The sequence below is a fragment of the Sturnus vulgaris genome, chromosome 3, assembly GCF_052056855.1.
Source record: "Sturnus vulgaris isolate bStuVul1 chromosome 3, bStuVul1.hap1, whole genome shotgun sequence".
In the NCBI taxonomy this organism is placed as follows: Eukaryota; Metazoa; Chordata; class Aves; order Passeriformes; family Sturnidae; genus Sturnus; species Sturnus vulgaris.
Window position 1 is genome coordinate 35,665,582 of NC_142245.1, and position 18,665 is coordinate 35,684,246.

Genomic DNA, 18,665 nt, shown 5'->3' on the forward strand with positions numbered 1-18,665 from the left:
GTGACCCTTCCCCCTTTAAGTAAACTTTTCCAGGGCTAGCATCCAGTTAGGAGATAGCCCTTTTTTCCTGTACCAAAAAAATCCCCAAACCCAAAAGCCAGAGTGGTAAGAAAAAAAAAAAGCAAGCCTTTTCATGTTTTCTTCACATTTTGAGAAATATTGAATCATATTACAGCAATCTGTATCTCATTTCCTTGGACTGGATAAATATAACTTGAGAGATGCATGCTCAGGCAGTAAGAAAATTGGCATAATTTGGTATACTGCACGGTTAAATTATGGTTTCAACTAAGTCTTAATAGAGATTTTAAAAACCCAGGCTTTTCCCAGTTATAACAACCCTCTGATCCAACATTTCACAATGAAGCATGTTTTAAGTTAACTTTCAAATTCTCAGAGAGGCAGAGTAGCAGTCCACACTGCAAATGTGTACTGCATTTTTCAGAGGTCCTGCAAAATATGAAGTACCACAGGAGTTCACTGAAATCAGCCACAAAAATTCATGTTTAATATTTCTATATTTGGCCAGTCTGTTACCTTTCTTCACCACTTAGGAGGGTGTGGAAGGTGCCTTATACTTACATATATTCAAACTTCAGAAGATTTAATGTAGTTTTTTAGCCTATTTTCTCATGGGCTGAAGTAGAGGAGAATATGATTGCAAAGAGTTCAAGAAGCTTTGATATATTTACACAGGTGTACAGTAATACCTGAAAATAAAGACATCTGTCTAATTTTTTAGAATTTTCATAGTATTCTATTTCAGAAGTTGCAGGTAAGACAAACTTTTCTCACCAATGTTAAAGTAATAGGAAAACAAAATGCTTTTGTTTCATCTTGAGCTACAAAAATCAGATTAAATTTAATTTTCAGGCTATCCTGTAATAGTAAAATTTTACAAATTTTCATTACTGTAAATACCTGTTTCTGAAACAACTTTATGATATGGATGTAAATATTGTCTTAGGCTCCAAAATATTTGCATTAGGAAAATGGTAACATACAGGCCAAATCTGACATGCCTACAACTCCATTGCTTACCTCCTTTTTAAATCTCTTTGCTCAGGGTAGAACTTTGTAGGGAAGAAGTTTGGAGCAGTAAAATATTGACGTTTTTTCTCTCAGTTCATCTTCTATCAGCTTGATATTTTAATTTTTTTCTTAAAATGGTATCATCCTTTTCTCACCTGTGGAAACCATAATTCTGCCAGTAGCTTTTGAATATTGTTCTTCTGGCTTTCATTGATCTCGTTCCAGGCTTTCTTTTTGCCAGTGTTACACTAAAGCTACTGAATAATTTCAGTAAGGAGTGTGAAAGCACAGGGTTGTTAAATTGGTATCTTTTTGGTGCCTAAACTGTTGTCTTGCTTTTAATAACATTTTGGTTTTGATAGTACTTTGCCTTTAGAATTGTATTTAGATAAACTATAGTTTCTAAATTGATCACTTTCCTGGTATGATTGTTTTTGTTGTAGTGTGTATTAAAAACAGGAGGTGGGTGGTGGTTTGGAGGTTTTTGGGTCAAATTGTGAATGATTCTCACGTGACTGAATGGTGTGTACTGGGTCATTGCTCCCACACACCACCTGATCTTTTGTTTATATCTCCTCTGCTGCAGTCAGAGCACAGGGAAACCCCCACATACCTTCCTGTTAGCATCACCCTCCACCACTCTTCTCCATTCAAAAAGTATCAAACAAATGATAAGGGCAAAACTGAATTTGGATTATTGCTCTTTTTTCTGGTGGTCAGGTGTCTGCAGAGAAAAACTCTTGCAGCCTCCTTTGTAGGGGAAAGAGGAGAGACACCAGAGAGGATTAAAAATCACATCTGTGTGTCAGGAGTTCTAGCAACCCATATCAGCGTGAGGTGGTTAGTTCAGCCCGAAGCAGAAGTCTGCTATGGTGTCTATGGTGTGATTTTTTTGCCTCTTTTGATAACATGGTGTAAATTTCCATAGCTGAACACTGCAGAAGTTGGTCACAGCTTATAAAAACTATCATACACTTAAGCTATGAAGTATTCCCTCCTGGGATCATAATACATGACACAAACCAGTGATAACAATCTGGAAAATTCTGGAATTTTTTTTATTCAGAGATAAAACATGGAAAGATCAAATTCTTTCCAGGCTGAACTAGTCTTATTTAATGGTATCTTATTTGGCTGATGGAGCAATGGGCCAGGAACAGCTCAATCAGTAATAAGTCTAGCAAGAACTATCACATTTTTCTTCACCTTGGTACTCTCCAATGCAATTAAATAGCAAGTGTGAAGGTAGGCAAACAGTAGTGTGAATGGAGTGCAATTTGTTGATGTTTTGTCTGTCACAGGTTGAGATATTCCAGCACAAACACTTGCAGGATTTTGTTGAGATTGTCAATAGTGGCTCTGTCAAGGTTTTCTTCTGTGTCCTTCATGGTATGCCATACTGCAGGAAAAGGGGATGGAATCAGATGGAGGACTGGAACCCCTATAAAAAGCAAAGTGAAATTTGGAGAAGAAATATTGGAGAAGTTCTGTTAAGCCAACTGATACTTCACCATTTAGCAACAGAGTCAGGTAACTACTCAATCAGCTTGCTTTATAGGGTGTGTCACTACAGCTTCCTCTTACCTTCTCTTGTTTTGATGCTTGTGACTGCATCCCATCATTAAAGAGTGTGTTGTGTAAAGATGCCACCTTCCTTTCCTTTTAATACTTTTCCCTCTTTTATTTTTCCTTTTCTTTTTTTAAGTAATCTGTAGCTACTTGTTGTTTTTGAGATTCTTTGAATTGTGTGTTTAGGAGCTACAGAAGGACAGAAATGACTGCAGCTCCTCACTGAAAACTGATTACCATGTTTTTGTGAAAGTGTTAAGACTGTTTTTGAAGCATTTTTTACTGCTGTATGTAAATGGTGAAATAGGATGTCTTATTTTTACTCCATAAAACAGAGACAGCGTTGCCCTCAGATAAAGGAACTTCCACTTGAAAGGACTGTATCACTGCATATATGTGTGTGTGTCTATATATATATATATATACATCAAGCCACCTATATGTGTTGCAACTTTTAGATAAAAGAGGAGTTAAATCAGTCTTCTGCTTCCTTGATTGCTTTTGGGAAGGAACATACTTTTTTTTCTCAGCCTCCTTCCTGTTTTAATGCTTTTTCTCTGATTTTTCAGCTGCATACCACTAAGGAATCAATTTTTTTCATTAAGGTGTTACATCAAAGCTCTAAAGTTGGATTCAGAAGCCTCAAGATGGGGCAAATAAGCTTGATAAACAGGAGCATATGCACTTGCTCATTTACTAAATGATGCATTTCTTACTGAACATATACTTCAAACTATAAGAATTTCTGGTACCTCTTAATAAAAATGGAACGTGATCATCTTCAACCAAGCCTCGATGTAAAGTACTCTGGAAATACTGACTTTCAACACGGTGATTCTTCAGCAGATTCATGTTGTGTAGCTTTTTCTCTGTAATGCACAATGAAAGTGATTATTACAATTTCTGGACAATGAGGAATGTTAGCACGTTTGAATTATTTTTTCCTCTCCCGTGGAAGCTTTTCCAATCAGAGAAGAAAAAGGCAGTGGTGACTGTCTTTTGCATTTGTTTAATACTTGGAAGACCTCAGGATTGGTGCTATTACCATCATTTTACAGAAGTGAGAGCTAAAACACAGAAATGAAGCAGTTGCCAAATGTCACAGAGTGACAATCAGTAATAGAATCTGTTTTGTTGCTTCTGAGAGTCGTCCTCAGTTGTTTTATTAACTGAGTATCAAAATTTTCATATAGATTTAAGATTTCACATTTACATTACCGAAGATTATTACTGTAAACCAGAAAATTAATCTAAAAATCTGATTTATCTGGGCTTAATACATTCAGAAACTACTCACTAGGTTTTGAAATTCATTCAAAGCACATATCCTTCTGCTTACCAATTGCTTGAAGCCTCTGAAACCATCGAAGAGTGTTTTGAAAATAATTGGGAAAGACTGGGTTTGGTGCACCAATTAAATCCAGTAGTACAAACAGGTCCTAGAGAAGAAAGAATCTTTAGTACAGAACGCTTTCCTACACCAGCAGCAGCAAAGAAATTCTTTGTTTCCTGTATAGGTCATGAGCAGGTCTTTGCTAGCCCTGGCAAAGATGTGGCTTTTCTACCATGGTGCCTGAGAAGAATTCACTAGCAGAACCTGATTGCAATATGATACATTTTGCTGTCTTTCCAAGGAGGGAAAAGATAGGCTATTCCTCTGTTCCTCAGGCTGAAGCAGGCTCCATAGCTTAATATGCAATTTGTGTGTTGTGTCTCTTTAAAAGAAAAACGACAGTAGGTGGGGAGAAAGAAGAGGAAATTGCTTCTTCCCCTGAGAACAACGAAATCTATCAAGGGAAAGACATTTTATGAGTCACAAGAAGCAGTGACAGAAGAGAAGTGCCTCAGCAGTAAACAGGGAAAGTAGAAGGGAACAGACAACCAGAATGTCAGTAGGAATCAAAGGAAAACAGAGGTTGCTGTAGCTTAGTACTGAGCTAGGGGAGATTTGTTCATAGGCCAATACTGTTTGTGCTCTTATCACTTTGAATTACCTTTTCCTGAAGGAGGTGGGTATCCTAGTTTATATTCTAATAAATTGTGTATTTTGATATTTTTATGACTCCTCCTTGTACTTGCATGCAGCAGATCTAATCACCTGAAAATATCTTGCCAATTCTCTGTTATATTTCATCATGTTTCCAGAAGCCTGCTTCTTCCTTTAACTTTAATGGGGTCGTGGTTTCTTGGGAATTTGGCCAGTTACTTACTAATTAAATACATTTTAAAATGCCATTTCCTATTGTTCATTAAGGAGGTGAAAGCCACTTACTATGCCCTGCAGTTGGTTTGTGGTTGTTGAACCAGGTGGGTGTGGAGTCGATGCCATTTTTTGAGCTAAGTGTTGAGATCCATAGAGGGAATCAGAAGGGGACCACCGAACAAAGGCTTCTTCACCATCAAAAAAAATGAGCTGAAGTGAAAGGTCTGGTCTTGACGTTGAGCTGGCCTGTTGGAGGAAGTTAAAAGTAAAATAAATGATTCTGGCCAGAACATTAAATAAAGGGCAAATACTGTATTCATACAGGTAACAGAAATAAGGGAGTATTTTCAGGTATCCCTATGCAAACCTTCCTTTAGCTGTTATTACGGTGTAGTAGTGGTAGTGATCAGTCAAGGTAATTGTTATTTATCTAATATAGTGACACATTCTCCAGTCTCATATGATTTTGGTTCTGGATAAAAGTTTCATTTCTGACTTTGGAAGACATGAGTGTTGAGACCTGCAAAACCAGGTAGCAGCAGCATTATCTCAAATAATGAGGAGATGTGTCAGTAACAACACCTGATGGGAGTGCTAATGTTATTATTCGATTGCATCACAAGGATTAATATAATTGCTACAGCTGTGCATCAGTGGAGGTAAATTATATATTTGACAAGTTGATAGTTCTTTGAGCCCCTTCTTTTCATTCAGGGGAATTTGCAATCACTGAGGCAACCTTATGCTAAACCAAAGCAAAGAGAGTGGGTATGTCAGATATATCTTTCCCTTTCAACAACCAGAAATGTAACAGCATTAAAATCTGAGAATGTATATGATAAATGTATTTAATGTCACAAAAAAGACATTTGTATGAATTTTCTTCTCAATGTAGAGGGAGACTACTATCTGAAGCCTTGTTTGAACTGTCAGAATTTCTTAATAATCCACAGCACAGTGAATCCCAGTCTGGTTCCACTAAATGGACAGTTTTGGGAGCTGTGGTCTTGACAGTTGCTATAAATATTTTAATCTCTCTATGAATTAACACTGCTTCAAGTAAAATTGTACGATGTGGTTAAAAAGGTGGGGTCACTGGCAGCAGTCATGTCCTGGATGGGCTACAACTCCCAAATAGCTGGAGCTGATGCAAAATCAACAGTAGTGAAAAGCTTCTACAGAATGTCACTCAGGCAGGCTAGATGGTATTGATGGTGCTCACAGTGGTATATTGATTTCTCTAATGGCAATGGTTTTCTGCCCTTTGTCCTTTGCACATGACAGAGCTCTGTGGGCAGCAGTCACTTTGCATTACATTCTGGAGGAAACTATCAGTGCTATTTGAGTTTCAGAAAGTAGTACTTGTGTTGTTATTACTATTACTGCTTAACACATTTTAATGTAGAGAGATGTTTTTGCCTGTTAATTTTAAACTTACTCTGTATAACTGTAGAGACATCAAGATAAAAAATCACACCTTCGAGTCAAAGTATAAATATATTTGGCTGAAAACATAGCAAAGTCTGTTTTGCTACCATAAGCAGAGCAAAAGCATCATAGCTAATGTATTAAGCAGATGGATCCCAAAGTATATTTTGTTAACAGACTGTACAAGTGGTGGCCTGTGCAAAGTAATTAGTTGCCTTTTTGTCAAATGCTGTCTTATCTTAAATGATAAAAACCAATTTTCATTGTAAAATAGTGTAGTCATAGTGGAAAATGCCAGTCTTTAAGGTCAGTGTGCAGGTTGTTTCATAAATAATCACTAGGCAAATTTATTATAAATGAAGCTTCTGAATGAAAGCCTTTGTATTACAGGAGTGTTTTGTTTTGTGATTAAAAATATTGGCATATTGTTAATCTTCTCATTCTTAAATATTCGCATATCAGAAGGCACCAATCCAGTTTCTGGAAACTGCTGTTGACAAGTGATCCTAATGCCTGAGCTGAGTGCACTCCTGAAACTTTGTAGAGTGTCTCTCACATTTGAGAGACCTTTTCCTGTAAAAGCTCTGTAAACGTATGAGAATTATTTTTCTGTAAATAGTGAATATTGAACCAGTAGATGGCACTCGTGAATCCGTAATCCTGCAAATTTGTAATCCTACAAGCTTTAAGAGTTTGTAGGCTCAACAGATTTTTGTGCCTAGCAATTGCAGCCCTTTGAAGCAGATTTTTGTAGCATAGCTAACACAGACTGCTAATATCATACTTCTTTCATAAATAAACTATTCAAATTTGTAAAAGAGAAAAAGAGAGAAGAAAAACTCGAAATCCTTGTGGGATGGGGGAACCTGAGTGTGATTCTTCTGCACAACAATTAGTTCATCTGTGTCCCATAGCAGAATACAACTGAGAGGTTTATGCAGGATTCAAAATGTAACAAAAATTTCTGCAGGATTCAAAATGCAATGAAACTTTTCAATGACCCTAGATATTACTTGATATGATAGAAACTTCTGAGTCAGGTTCTGTGCCTTTTAGATAGAAAGTACCATTGTATCTTTCCAAGTCTATGAAACTTCTATTATTCATGTATCATTTGTTATTTTTATATGGTATATGTTTATATAGATAACTTTTAGATATCTGCCCTTTTTATAAGAATTTTTAATGTGATAATGTACTTCAGAGTAGTAGATACTGATCTCTGTTTGTTCTTGGAGTCAATGTGAGATTTATTACAAGCCCAGCAATCAGAGAACTCAGCACGTAGACTATGGAAAAGAATGTGGAAATGCCCTGAGGCCTGTTGCTGTTGGAAGGGCAAATGAAAATGAAACAAAATACTACCTTGATTAACTGAAGCTTGTTATCCAAGGCCCGTGCCAGCTCCAACATCATAGCACAAGGCACAGCTGAATCAGTTGCTCCCACGAACACTCTGTCCTGCCATTGTTGTCCAAAGAATTTTGAGTCATAATGGCAAGCAAGTACGAGATGGCGTTTTGCAGAGGGGTCAAGAGTGCCGATAATATTTGTAAATGTTTTATAGCCATATGGTGTGTATCTCTGAAATGTATCTTCTTCAATTTCCCAACCAGCCTTTAAGGTTTGAAGACGGTGCTCGATATGCTGCAGTTATAAAAGACAATCAGATTAATATTTCTTGCTTCAGAAAGATGTTGCAGACAAATTGTCATTAGCTAATTAATAGTGGCTCCTAAGCTTATTTCTATAAGTTCATGGCGTTTTAAAGGGTAAACTTTATAGCAAAAAATGTAATATCACTGTATAAGTTTGCTACCTGAGCCTTTGCCTCATTTGCTTTTTATTTCTTCCTTTTGACCCTTCTCTTTGGAGCGTGAAGGTGTTTTGAATTATTGCCAATTATTTTGAAACATTAAGATCTTGATCTCTGAAGTTTTTAGGCCAGTGTCTTTTTCACAGATTTCATGTTAATGTTTAATGATTTAATGTTAACATCTTCAAAGCTTAACTCAGATGTGCCTTTAAATTAAAAGTCAGAATTGGCTGCAAAGACCTTGTTGTGGCTGTTTAGACAATTATCATATAGAGATGCCACAGCAGTATACGGAAAAAAAAAAAAAAGCTGTTTGGTTTGGTTGGTCGATCTGAGGTGGTTGGGCTTTTTAGTTTCTGTGAGAAATCTGCCTTTTGAGTGACATAAATTGTTTACAAGGCCATTACAGATAGGTAAATTTGTTTAAATTAAAGAAAGGATGAAACATTTCAGAACAGCATTTTAAAAATGTCTTAATTCTTATCTTTACATGAGCTACACTTACAGAATTTCAATCTATAAGGCAAATTATTCATTTTAGCTATCTTCCTGCCCGAAGATAACACCTCTAACAACCCCAGCTATACTTCAACCAGAGTTCTGGCTAACTCATATGAGAGGGACATCTCTGTTTCTCTGTTGAGCAACTTATTTTTATGGGTCCCTAGAGAGCTTCTTCAAGGCAGATTCCTCTCTCTTTAAGTAAACATTAGGAAAAGCCTCTGAGGGGAAAACAGACTTTGAGGACTTGTTCTGCTCTTAGGAAAGTCAGTAGGAATGATAAAAAACAACAATATTGCCATAGATTTTAGTGCTAGAACAAACTTCCATTTTGTTTGTGGTCACCCTCTGAAAGCTTTTACAACATTGTATGGTTTATCAGCTATCAGCAGGCAGAATGAAAGATGTCTGTTAAGGATTAAGGGGACTATATAAGCCTGGATGGAGTTCCCATCTTTTCCCCTTTTCCCTTAAAGGAGTCTGATGATTTTGTGTCTCAGCAAAGAAGTGTAATCCATTTCAAACTCCATTACTGTGTTTTGACAATAGAGGACTCTTACTTTTTTTAATACATGCTGTTACCTTGTAACAGGATCATCCTATTTTGAACATGATCTGTGGTTTTCTAGCCTAGGCTCAGCTGTTTTTTTGTTTTTCTTCCTTTTCCCCCTTTCACTTGGCTGCCTTCCAGAGTATCACTAAAGAAACCACAAAACTAAATCAAAAGAGAAGTGCACACACACAATGCATAAAAAGGCTGCATTTTTCCAACCTACCAATTGCAGAGTAGCAACTGAATTTATTGTAGTTAGGGCTGTCTTAAAGCTGTTGAGTCAGTGCCTGAAGGGTAGATGAAGGCTAGTGAGATGATGTGAATGTCTTTAATAAACTCTGCTGTACCATTGTCTGTCTCCCTTTTGGCTAATGTGATCCAGAGCCAGCACGGACACTGTCCTGAAGATTCCATGCAGTGAGTGCAGAGCAGAGGTGCTGACAGAGCAACAACCCCTCTGGGTGGTAACTTCTTGTGGCTCAAAGACAATGTGCTGGAGTCGTCACTGCCTTGGGGCCAGCTGCAGCCTGGGCTTGTTAGCCCAGCATTGGGACGCCGCTGTGCCTGGGCTGGTGGAGCTGGTGTGGTTCATGGGCCAGGGCTGCACTTTGTCATGCTGCCCATTTCATCTGCCCCTTTGGGCTCCTCTGATCCCCTTTTGTGTTGATACATCCATCTGAAGCAACATTCCAGGGCACTGTAACAGCACAGGATGGGGCCTCTCCAGAAAAAGTGATGGGGTGTCATTTACTTCATTGCATGCATGATCTCAGGTTTGAACCAGTGACCAAAAACCTGCTCATGTGAGGGAAAGGAGAACCATTGTGCTGTACTTTGGGTACCAGACCTGGGCAAACTTTTAAATCAAAACAACTTATTTTTCATCATGCTATGCAGCCCAGGAAAATAATGCCAGCTAATGTGCAAGCTATGTCATGTAGGCACTATGCAGTCTAGACTTGAACAGTGATAGATTTCATCCTACTGAATGAAAGGAATGTGGCTGTCACTTCAGTGGGATGTCTCTTTGGTGAGGGTCACCAAAGGTGTTACCAGAATATTATTATTATAAATAATATATTCTTAGAGGTTGTCAGGAAGTGTTGTCTTACCTGTCGCACAATGTAATTTCCTTGTGATCCCGGGTATCTTTCTATCAGGATAGGGCGCAAATCATTCTCCCACATTGCAGAAATATCTGTGTTGGCCACAACTTTTTGAATAGCATCAGAACCTAAAATTCTTGGTTGGTGAGAATACTGTAGAGAAGAAAGAGCGCTATAACTATTACTAGATCTCTTTAACCATAGTTTTCTTCAGAATTACAATAAAAATGGCACATTGTGCTACTCCCAACAAAAAGTAATTAAGAAACTCCTTTTCACTCAGAAATGACTGGCTTCTCTGTCTTCCATTTCCATGCAAAATATGCTAGTATTTAAAGTATGGGGGAAAGTTTTACCTACCAGCTAGCTGTAAAACCTGAACCTATGAATGGGTTCTGTTTCCTAACATCTTCATTCTACATGTCATGTCTGCAACCACACCCCCTTCAACTGAGGTTTCTATTGAGACACACACCAGAAGCTTTTTCTAGTAATAATGTTTAGCTTTATGCTGTGTCTATGTAATAAGATGTAGAAAAGCAAACAAACGCCTAAGGTAACTCACTCCCAGAGGGAACGAGCTGTATCATTGTGGCCTCTGCCCACAGTGGCAGAATGGGTGTGACTGCACAGGATGCTGTGGCTCCTTTGGGGCTAGCTGGGGCATTCATCAGCTTGGTTAACCTCAGCAGTGACCTACCTCCCTCTAGTATGTGACTGACCTCCCCAGTGACTTCCCTTCTGTTGCCCAAGAGAAGGGCTTTGGGGCTGTATCAGGTGACCCAGACATCCTTGTGTAGCTGGCAAATGCACATCTCTGATGTGCAAGAGCTCTGCAGTCTCTGGAGTGGTAGCTCAATGCCAGATGGGATTCCCAAGGACATCTCAAATGCCTCTTTTGAACCTATCCAATCTCTAGCAATTGTCTCCTCAGAAACTTCCTGTGCCACTACTGTTTTTATAGATTCCTATTTCAGGCACTATCATATATACCTTCCTCATTTATATCACAGGGTCTTCCCTCTACTCCTGTCTTTCCCTAATAAAAAATACTGCTTTGTTTATTAGTTGTTTGATCAGAACTGCTTTACATAACTGATCAGACTTGCTGTCCTTCAGTGTACCTTGTCTATGTCATCCTTTCTGAGATGAGCAACAGGAGACAAACTGGAACATGAGCACATCGTAGTTTATACTGTAGGACAATGGTATTTTTTATTTTATCCTTTTTCTTTCTTCAAACTGTTTGTTTAGCAGCTGACTTGCTTTTGGGCTGCTCCTGCATCAAACTGACATTTTCATAAATACCTGTAGTCTAACCCTCTCACTGCATATGTAAGCAAAAAATAATTCACTCTCCTGTTCTACTCGTGTGTGTCATTTTACACGTGTCTGAAATAACACCTAAAACCCATGACCTGGCCAGAATGTGAATTGACCTCAAAAGTCAGATATCTTATTACCTGTTATCTTATTACCCTACGTGATGAATATTGTTAAAAAATTGAGGTTGCCTCACTATCTGACTTACTTTCTACTTTGTTTGTAAAAGCAAGAATAAGCATGAGTATTTTCTAGACTTCACTGCAAACATTTAATTCTGCCCTTCTCTTGTCTCCTAGCCGTTTATCTCCATGTGAACCTTTCCTCCAATTCTACTTAGGTTTACCAGTGAAATCAAGCAGAGGGATGACAGAAAGACACTGAATCTCATTGTGCCAATTTTAATACAGTGTTTAAAGCTGAATTTTAAGACTGTAAGGACACCAAAATTTAGGATGGGCAGTTAACATTTTTAATGCTAGCAAATTTAGACATAGATTAAAGAAAAATTGCATTTCATCTGATATAAAGATGAACTTTTAAAAGTTTGAAAATTGTACCATGGAAGTTGTAAAACACTCTTTTGAAATACTAGAAGTTTAATATGGTGGAACTTAGACCATTGTAGAAGAGGCACAGACAAGAGAAAATGTCAGGAAGCTGTTTGGTTTAGGAGGAGCAAGCTGTAAGGGGAGAGTGAAAAGCTAAAGCTAGGTGCTTCAGAAGAGTGTAGGAGGACAATTTAATTAAGGAAGTTCAGAAAATGTAGTTAAACAAGTGAAGAGCATGCCTGGTAATTGGGGTCATTGAATCACTTTAAGAAACATTATTAAAGTAGAAATGCATGAAAATACTTCAGAAAAGAGGAATCAATTCCCACTTCTAATAATGGAGGCATCTTCAAATTTGGGAAGTGAGGGGAGTTACAAAAGTGGTTATGAAATACAAGAGAAGCAAAATAAGATTTGTAAGTGACTCATTCTTTACAGTGTTGGTCAATCCCTATTTTGCCACAACAGAGAGGCAGAACAATATATTCGTGACAGGGTTGTCACTAAGCCTGTTGTACTAAGCTGTATAAAACTGCAAAACTTCAAGTTCTACAAGTGGCCCAGGCTTATCTGTAGGACTTTGAATTTCTGGCTTACATGTCCCTCCAGGGAGAAAGAACAAAAGTTGCTGAAGGACAAGGATTTGATGAGGAAGAGGACGTTGTTCTTGTTTAGTGCATGCACAGGCAGAGGAGCTCAGGGAGGATCAGCATCAGAGGCTGGTTCTATGGCTGGATGACACTACTGACAGCACTGGCGAGGAGATTGACTGGTCAGAATGGAACCAACTAAGAGTGAAGTGCTGGGGCTCAAGGGGGCTGAAGAAAGGAGCGCTGGGGCTACACGATTGCTCGCTGACCAGCGTGACTCAAGATTTAGCCCCACATGTTTTTATGCATATACTGTATATGTACATATACATGTGTTATGCATTATTACAGATATAATTAGTACATAAGTAGATGTATTATGTTACAGATATATAGTCTATACATGAGCTATATATATTATATAGTGAGCTGTACACATATATATGTATGTATTGTAAGATATAATTAATAGAACAGAATGACACAGTATCTCATTAACAAACAAACAAGCCAACATTTCCTTGAATGGGGGCGGTGAATAAAATCAAGGAGAAAGGGAATGACAAAGGGGAAGTGTGAGGGAAGCTTCATTTTACCAGCTTGTCCTGGACTCTGATCTATTGGTGAAGAGAATGGTGAACTGGATTAGTGGAATTCAGTTGCTTCTTGCTGAACTTTGACTTCAGCTCTTCCACAAACACTCGGGGAAGGGCCCTAGAAATATATTTTCTGTTTGGAAATTCCTGAAATGTTTAGTCGAATGTGATCTGCAGTTTTATGCTCTCCTATGTTTCATGTGGTTTAATTATTTATGAATAAAACTATGTTAACGTTTCATAATGGAACACTAAGAGCTGCTACATTGAGAAATCTGTGGTTTAAAGCTTACCACTGTTTAATTAAACCTTATCTCAAGATTCCTTTTTTCAGCAGTTCACACACCACTCTAAATTAGACACAATATAGTTTCAGTCAACAACATATTAGAGCATTATATCTTTTCAAAACAATTTTGTACCAGCTATCAGCACCGTGCCTACTTATTTTTCATTGATATGAGTGCATGCTGCTCGAAGAGGTATTTGTCTTCTCAAACTAAGTCACTGTCCTCCGACTCACCGTAATCACAGTGAAAGTTGGAGTACAGTAGAATGTTATAAGGAATATAATTTCAGATTTTGATCTGTCTTGTCCCGTTTGGGTTTCCCCTTAAATTCAGTAACTGCCCCGACAAAGCTTATCCCTCTTGCTGCCCGGTCCCAAGAGGCACAAAGACAAACGTGTGAAGATTTGTTCTCTGCAGCCACCGAGCTCGGGCTAAGAGGGAAGCCATGCCACCCACCCTCACCTGCGGGACCAAGGGTGACCGCAGCCCGAATTCCCGTTGGCAGCCAGGGCAGGATGGATGGGGCTGTCCAGCCGCACACCCCTGCCCGCCGGGAAGGCGCTGCCCCCACACCAAGGGAGAGGCGAGAAGCGCCCGGGAAAGGCAAACGCGACCAACCTTCTGCAGGGTCCACTGCGCTCCGGCGTCCCTGCCGAGCGCCGGGGGCAGGCAGGCGGCGAGGCACAGCGCCCCGAGCAGCCGGGCAGCGATCCCCGCCATCCCTGCCGGGGCCACGGGGAGAGCCGGGGCTGTGCCGGCGGAGGCGGAGGCGGCACGGAGCAGGCACGGAGGGAGGGAGGCAGGGAAGGAGGAGGAGGCTGCGGCAGGAGCGGCGCTGCCTGCTGGAGCCGCAGCCCTGCCAGTGCGTGCGGCAGCCCGCGGTGCCTGCGAGCCCAGCCCGTCCCCGCAGCACGTCAGCAGTGCCAGCCAGGGGCTGCCCGAGCCCCCGGCCCCCGCCCCATTCCCTCCTCCCGGGCCGCCAGCGCGGGCAGGCACTCGTGATTCCCACCGTGGGAAAAGCCGGAGCCTGCGGCTTTGCCCTGAAAAGCTGGTTTTGTGTTGCGAGGGGCAGCTCCGACACGGGGCCCCGCGTGATGTGGCGGCCCCGGGCAGCGCTGGCAGCCCCGGGAGCGGGGACGCTCCGCGGCACAGCCCGGGCTCTCCCGCCGGCAGCCGGGTGGGAGCTCGGAGCCCGCGCTGCTGAAGGGTGGGACTGCAAGGACCGACAGAACCGCCAAGGGGCTTAATTTACTCCTTTATAAGTTCTTCTGATCATCTCTTTTAGGCCTAAAACAACAACAGTACTTGCTAGAATGAAAATCCGCTCTTCAGGTGTTTTAAATTCTGTAATTATACTATCAACTAACAATGAAGCAGAACCTGTGGTGAGGTGGTATTTTGCAGTACACCAATTTAAATTATTAAACCAAAGATACAAGTTTCGGAGCTCATGTTTTCTTCTTTAGGACGTTTGACATTATCGTTTTTGCTCGAGGATGTTGTAGAAAACATCTAACTATTCTGCATCACAGATACTCCATTTAAAGTCTCCGATTTTTCCGTATTTCTTAAAGTTCAGGCTTAATTCAAAACAAATTAAAAGGAAAAAAAGAGAAGAAATTAAGGAGGGAAGCAGCAGGAGTAATCATATTGCTGCTCATCAGCCTTGTACTGGAAAGGCACATCCTAGTAACTATAGCTTTGCAAGTGAGGGTGATGTTGGAGAAATGGAGTGATTTGTGATTTGCAGATGACTGACCCAGATTTCACAGGTTTCCTAGAAAAGCTGGTGGATCTGCCACCCAGCATATAGATGACACCTCTCGTGGTGATAGCTTTACTATAGATGCAGCATCCTTCAAGCTGATAGTCAGAATGTGGCTGTGTCCATTTTTTTTTTCATATATGGGAAAACAAAGAGTTAATTTAAATTGGTGCCTTTTTTTTTTTTTTTTTTTCCAGTCGTGAAAGTCCACATAGTGCTTTGTTAGGAAATTGTTCCAAATTCACAGCCAAGTCACTGGTTAACAGGAAGAAATGGGCAATCTTTTGATTACCCAGGAAAATCAGCATGGTTGACAGATTTTTAGACAAAAGCCCCAGCATGTCAGAGATCAAGTCATGGGAAATTAGTCTAAATCCCACTACCAAGATGATGGTGATCCCAGCAGAACTACACAACAGAACAAAAATCTGCTGCCCCTCCATGAGATTTCCTGTGGTTAACTATACAATCCAGATGCTGGACAGAATTTCTGGGTGATGTGCCAGGGTTCCCATACAATTTAGCAGAAAAGAAAATAAATACAATAGCTACAGGAGAAATCCGACAAGAATATAAGTCAGGACTAGCTAACACTGCTTTTCCCTAAGGGATTGTGGTTGCTCTGAGGGTTACAAATATTTGATAGATTACAAATTTGGCAAGTGTAAAGTCAGATTAAGGCAGTGTTAACATCACCTACATTGGAAACACACATAAAAATGTAAGTGCTGGACCAGATGTGTGGAGAGATTAAACAGGATTTTTTAAGGACATTACTTTCAAAATTTGGAATGGAGATATATGGTATATTATGGTACACAATATATGGTATACAACACATCCTCTCATAGCCAATAACCACCCCATAAAGTTCTATGTCTATAAAGAAGTCTGAGGAGAAAAAAAAAAAGGACTCCACGTAACAGAAATCAGAACGTTTCACAGCCTAAAATGGAATTACATAACTATTTTAAATATGCAAACTTAGAAAATCAAAAGTGATGGACATTTTGTTTTTCCAGGGATTTTTAAAGGAAAAATGTGTTCTTTAGTCCTGCTTCATACCACCTAATAGAAAATGTGACAACAAATCGCTCAGTGGTCAGCCGTTCTATGATATACATTTTAAATAGTTGGATTATTACTCTGAAAAATCAAATAGATGTAATCAGATATCATCTAGAGGGGGGAAAAAAGGGTAGTTTCTTTGAAGAAAAGCATAAGTAATGAGTGACAGTATGATCTGTACATCGTCCCTTCCTGTGCTCAGGAAGAGACAGCTGGTGTGACAGTGCCATCTACTGAAGTCCCGAAGGACAGTGGATGGCGGCACCGCTGTCAAAGCCTGTTCCTTCTGCTGACCTCCAACATTCCAGCATTTCAGCGAGCTCCGTCATTGCCTGGGCTATTAACTCTGCAGGAATGCACTGCCCAGCGCTGCGGGGTTAATGCACGCCGCTTTTCCCCAGAAGGGCAACTCCCGCACCTTCCACTGTTACAAATGGAGTTTTAACGCTTGGCTCTTCCGACTGGCAGCTCCGGGGCAGGGAGAGCAGAGGAAGTGTGGTTTGCTGTGATTTGGATCCACATCATAAAAGGTCATTTCCAATCCAAAAGGTTGGATGGGGCTCTGAGCATCCCAGTCTAGTGGAAGATCCCTGCCCACAGCAGGTCTTTAAGGTCCCTTGCAGCCCAAGCCACTCTACGATTGTGTAATTTTGAGCCTGAGCTACGGCTGATTTGCCATCAGCAGTGCGGCAGCACATACAGCCTGAGATTTCCAGGGCTCAGCAGCCTGGGCTGCTGCAGACTCAGAAATCCATGGGCAGCTCTTCCAGCCCAGAGGAAAGGGTGGTGGGGCTGATGGTCACAGAGGAGCACAGGGGCCTGCAGGTGCCTGGTGTGCATCCTGTGGGCTTGAGCTGCTGCTGCTCATCCCGGTTAACTCATCACTGCTCGCCTCTCTGGGGCTTGGAGCAGCCTTTATCAGCCTTGGTGATTCAGGTGATTCTCCTTGGTGATTCAGCTTAAAGAGACTCTGCTTCCATGGGATGATGCCTTCTCGGACAAAGCTTTAATAAGTGGAAAGTGTAAAATAGGTTATGTTTACCTTTAACACTTATTTAGGAAAATAACTTTATTTTGGAGCCAATACGGTAGAATTATATATATGATTTGAATGAGGCTACCCATCCTGCAGATGCAAGGATCTGCGAATTCATTCCTTAAACTGGGGGGGAGGAGGGGGGCATAAGTGAATTCCAAAACTCAATTACCTATAATTTTAAATACGAATATGATTTTATTTAATTTTTTAAAAAAGTCAAAATCGTATGTTTATACCAATGATTCTATGTTTTTAAAGCCTATACTAAACTTTTCACTGGTTTATTGGAGGCAGGTTTTGGGACAAAGTTCAGCTAAGGGCTCAAACCAAGACGATGAGGTAATTCAGAGACATACCCACATTTCAGGATTTTATCCAAACCAAACCTGAACTCCTAACCTTTTTTTCAGTTCTCTTATGAGAGATGTTGAGTTGAGAGAATGGGAGAGAAAAGAGACAATGAACAGGAAAAAAAGAATAAAAAAAGGAAAACCGCTTCTATATTTTTTTCTATAGAGACATTACTTCCTCTTTTTTCTGACATTTATTGCAGATCTAGCAGATCCTAAATGAGAGCCTTTGCTATGTAACATCAATGTCAAAAGCAGTGAAAAATAATCATGGCAGCATGTGCTAATGGAATTTCTTGGGCAAATGCACCAGTAACCTCTCCCAAGGCATTGCCTTGAATGTGAAAATATTCAAAACATTAGATTGGTGAATAGAAATGTATCCACTATGTATCCATTGTCAGACGAAATAGCCAAATGCTAGGGATATTATTTTCAAACTGGAAAAACTTAATGCATTTTTAGAGTTCTAAAACAGTTCCAAATGCAGTTTGTTTACATAGACCTTGTGGTTCATACAGAAAAACAGTTTTTTGTTTATAGAAGCAAATAAATACAATAAAAGTTGCCCATTTCCTGGTATCTTGTAGATTTAAGAGTGATTTGTAAAGCACAGCTGGCATCAGAGGAGAAAGCTGAGCTGTGAAAGCAAGCTAACCATCTGAGGGAATGATGTGGGCTCAGAAAAAAAAGTAAGAACATTGATGAAATCCACAGGAAATCACTAATTATGGTAGTCATAAAAATAACAAACCAGAATGCTTGCCCTGTCAGTTACTGCAGCCAGGGCTAATGCTGTCATGATGCTGCAATCACACAGAGTCAGCTGTGCATGTGCACAGATGGATGTGCTGCTCCACACACAGATACTGAATGCAGAGCTGC

The 18,665-nt window shown here is 40.1% G+C and overlaps 1 protein-coding gene across 2 annotated transcripts; it reads right to left on the bottom strand.

The window, feature by feature from the left end:
• Positions 1–2,076: 2,076 nt before the first annotated feature.
• On the bottom strand, positions 2,077–14,452 carry QPCT (glutaminyl-peptide cyclotransferase). Of its 2 annotated transcripts, XM_088161348.1 has the most exons (8): positions 14,177–14,303; positions 13,269–13,386; positions 10,215–10,361; positions 7,598–7,879; positions 4,874–5,050; positions 3,941–4,040; positions 3,354–3,470; positions 2,077–2,473 (listed from the first exon to the last, which is right to left on the bottom strand). In XM_088161348.1, the coding sequence occupies exons 3-8, from the start codon at positions 10,287–10,289 to the stop codon at positions 2,328–2,330; spliced, it is 897 nt and encodes a 298-aa protein (XP_088017474.1). In that variant the 5' UTR covers positions 10,290–10,361; positions 13,269–13,386; positions 14,177–14,303; the 3' UTR covers positions 2,077–2,327. The 2 variants fall into 2 exon arrangements, with proteins under 2 accessions (XP_088017474.1, XP_014745348.2); XM_014889862.2 differs by lacking the exon at positions 13,269–13,386 and having other exon boundaries at positions 14,177–14,452.
• Positions 14,453–18,665: the final 4,213 nt, after the last annotated feature.

What these genes read in the sequence shown, in the direction of transcription:
- QPCT (XM_014889862.2), bottom strand. Translation starts at nt 14,278, where the DNA reads ATGGCGGGGATCGCTGCCCGGCTGCTCGGGGCGCTGTGCCTCGCCGCC. An exon ending in GAAATTACATTGTGCGACAG is followed by an intron (nt 7,880 to 10,214) that starts GTAAGACAACAC and finishes TTATAACTGCAG; the next exon opens with CATATCGAGCACCGTCTTCA. An exon ending in CGTTCCATTTTTATTAAGAG is followed by an intron (nt 2,474 to 3,353) that starts GTACCAGAAATT and finishes TGCTTTTTATAG; the next exon opens with GGGTTCCAGTCCTCCATCTG.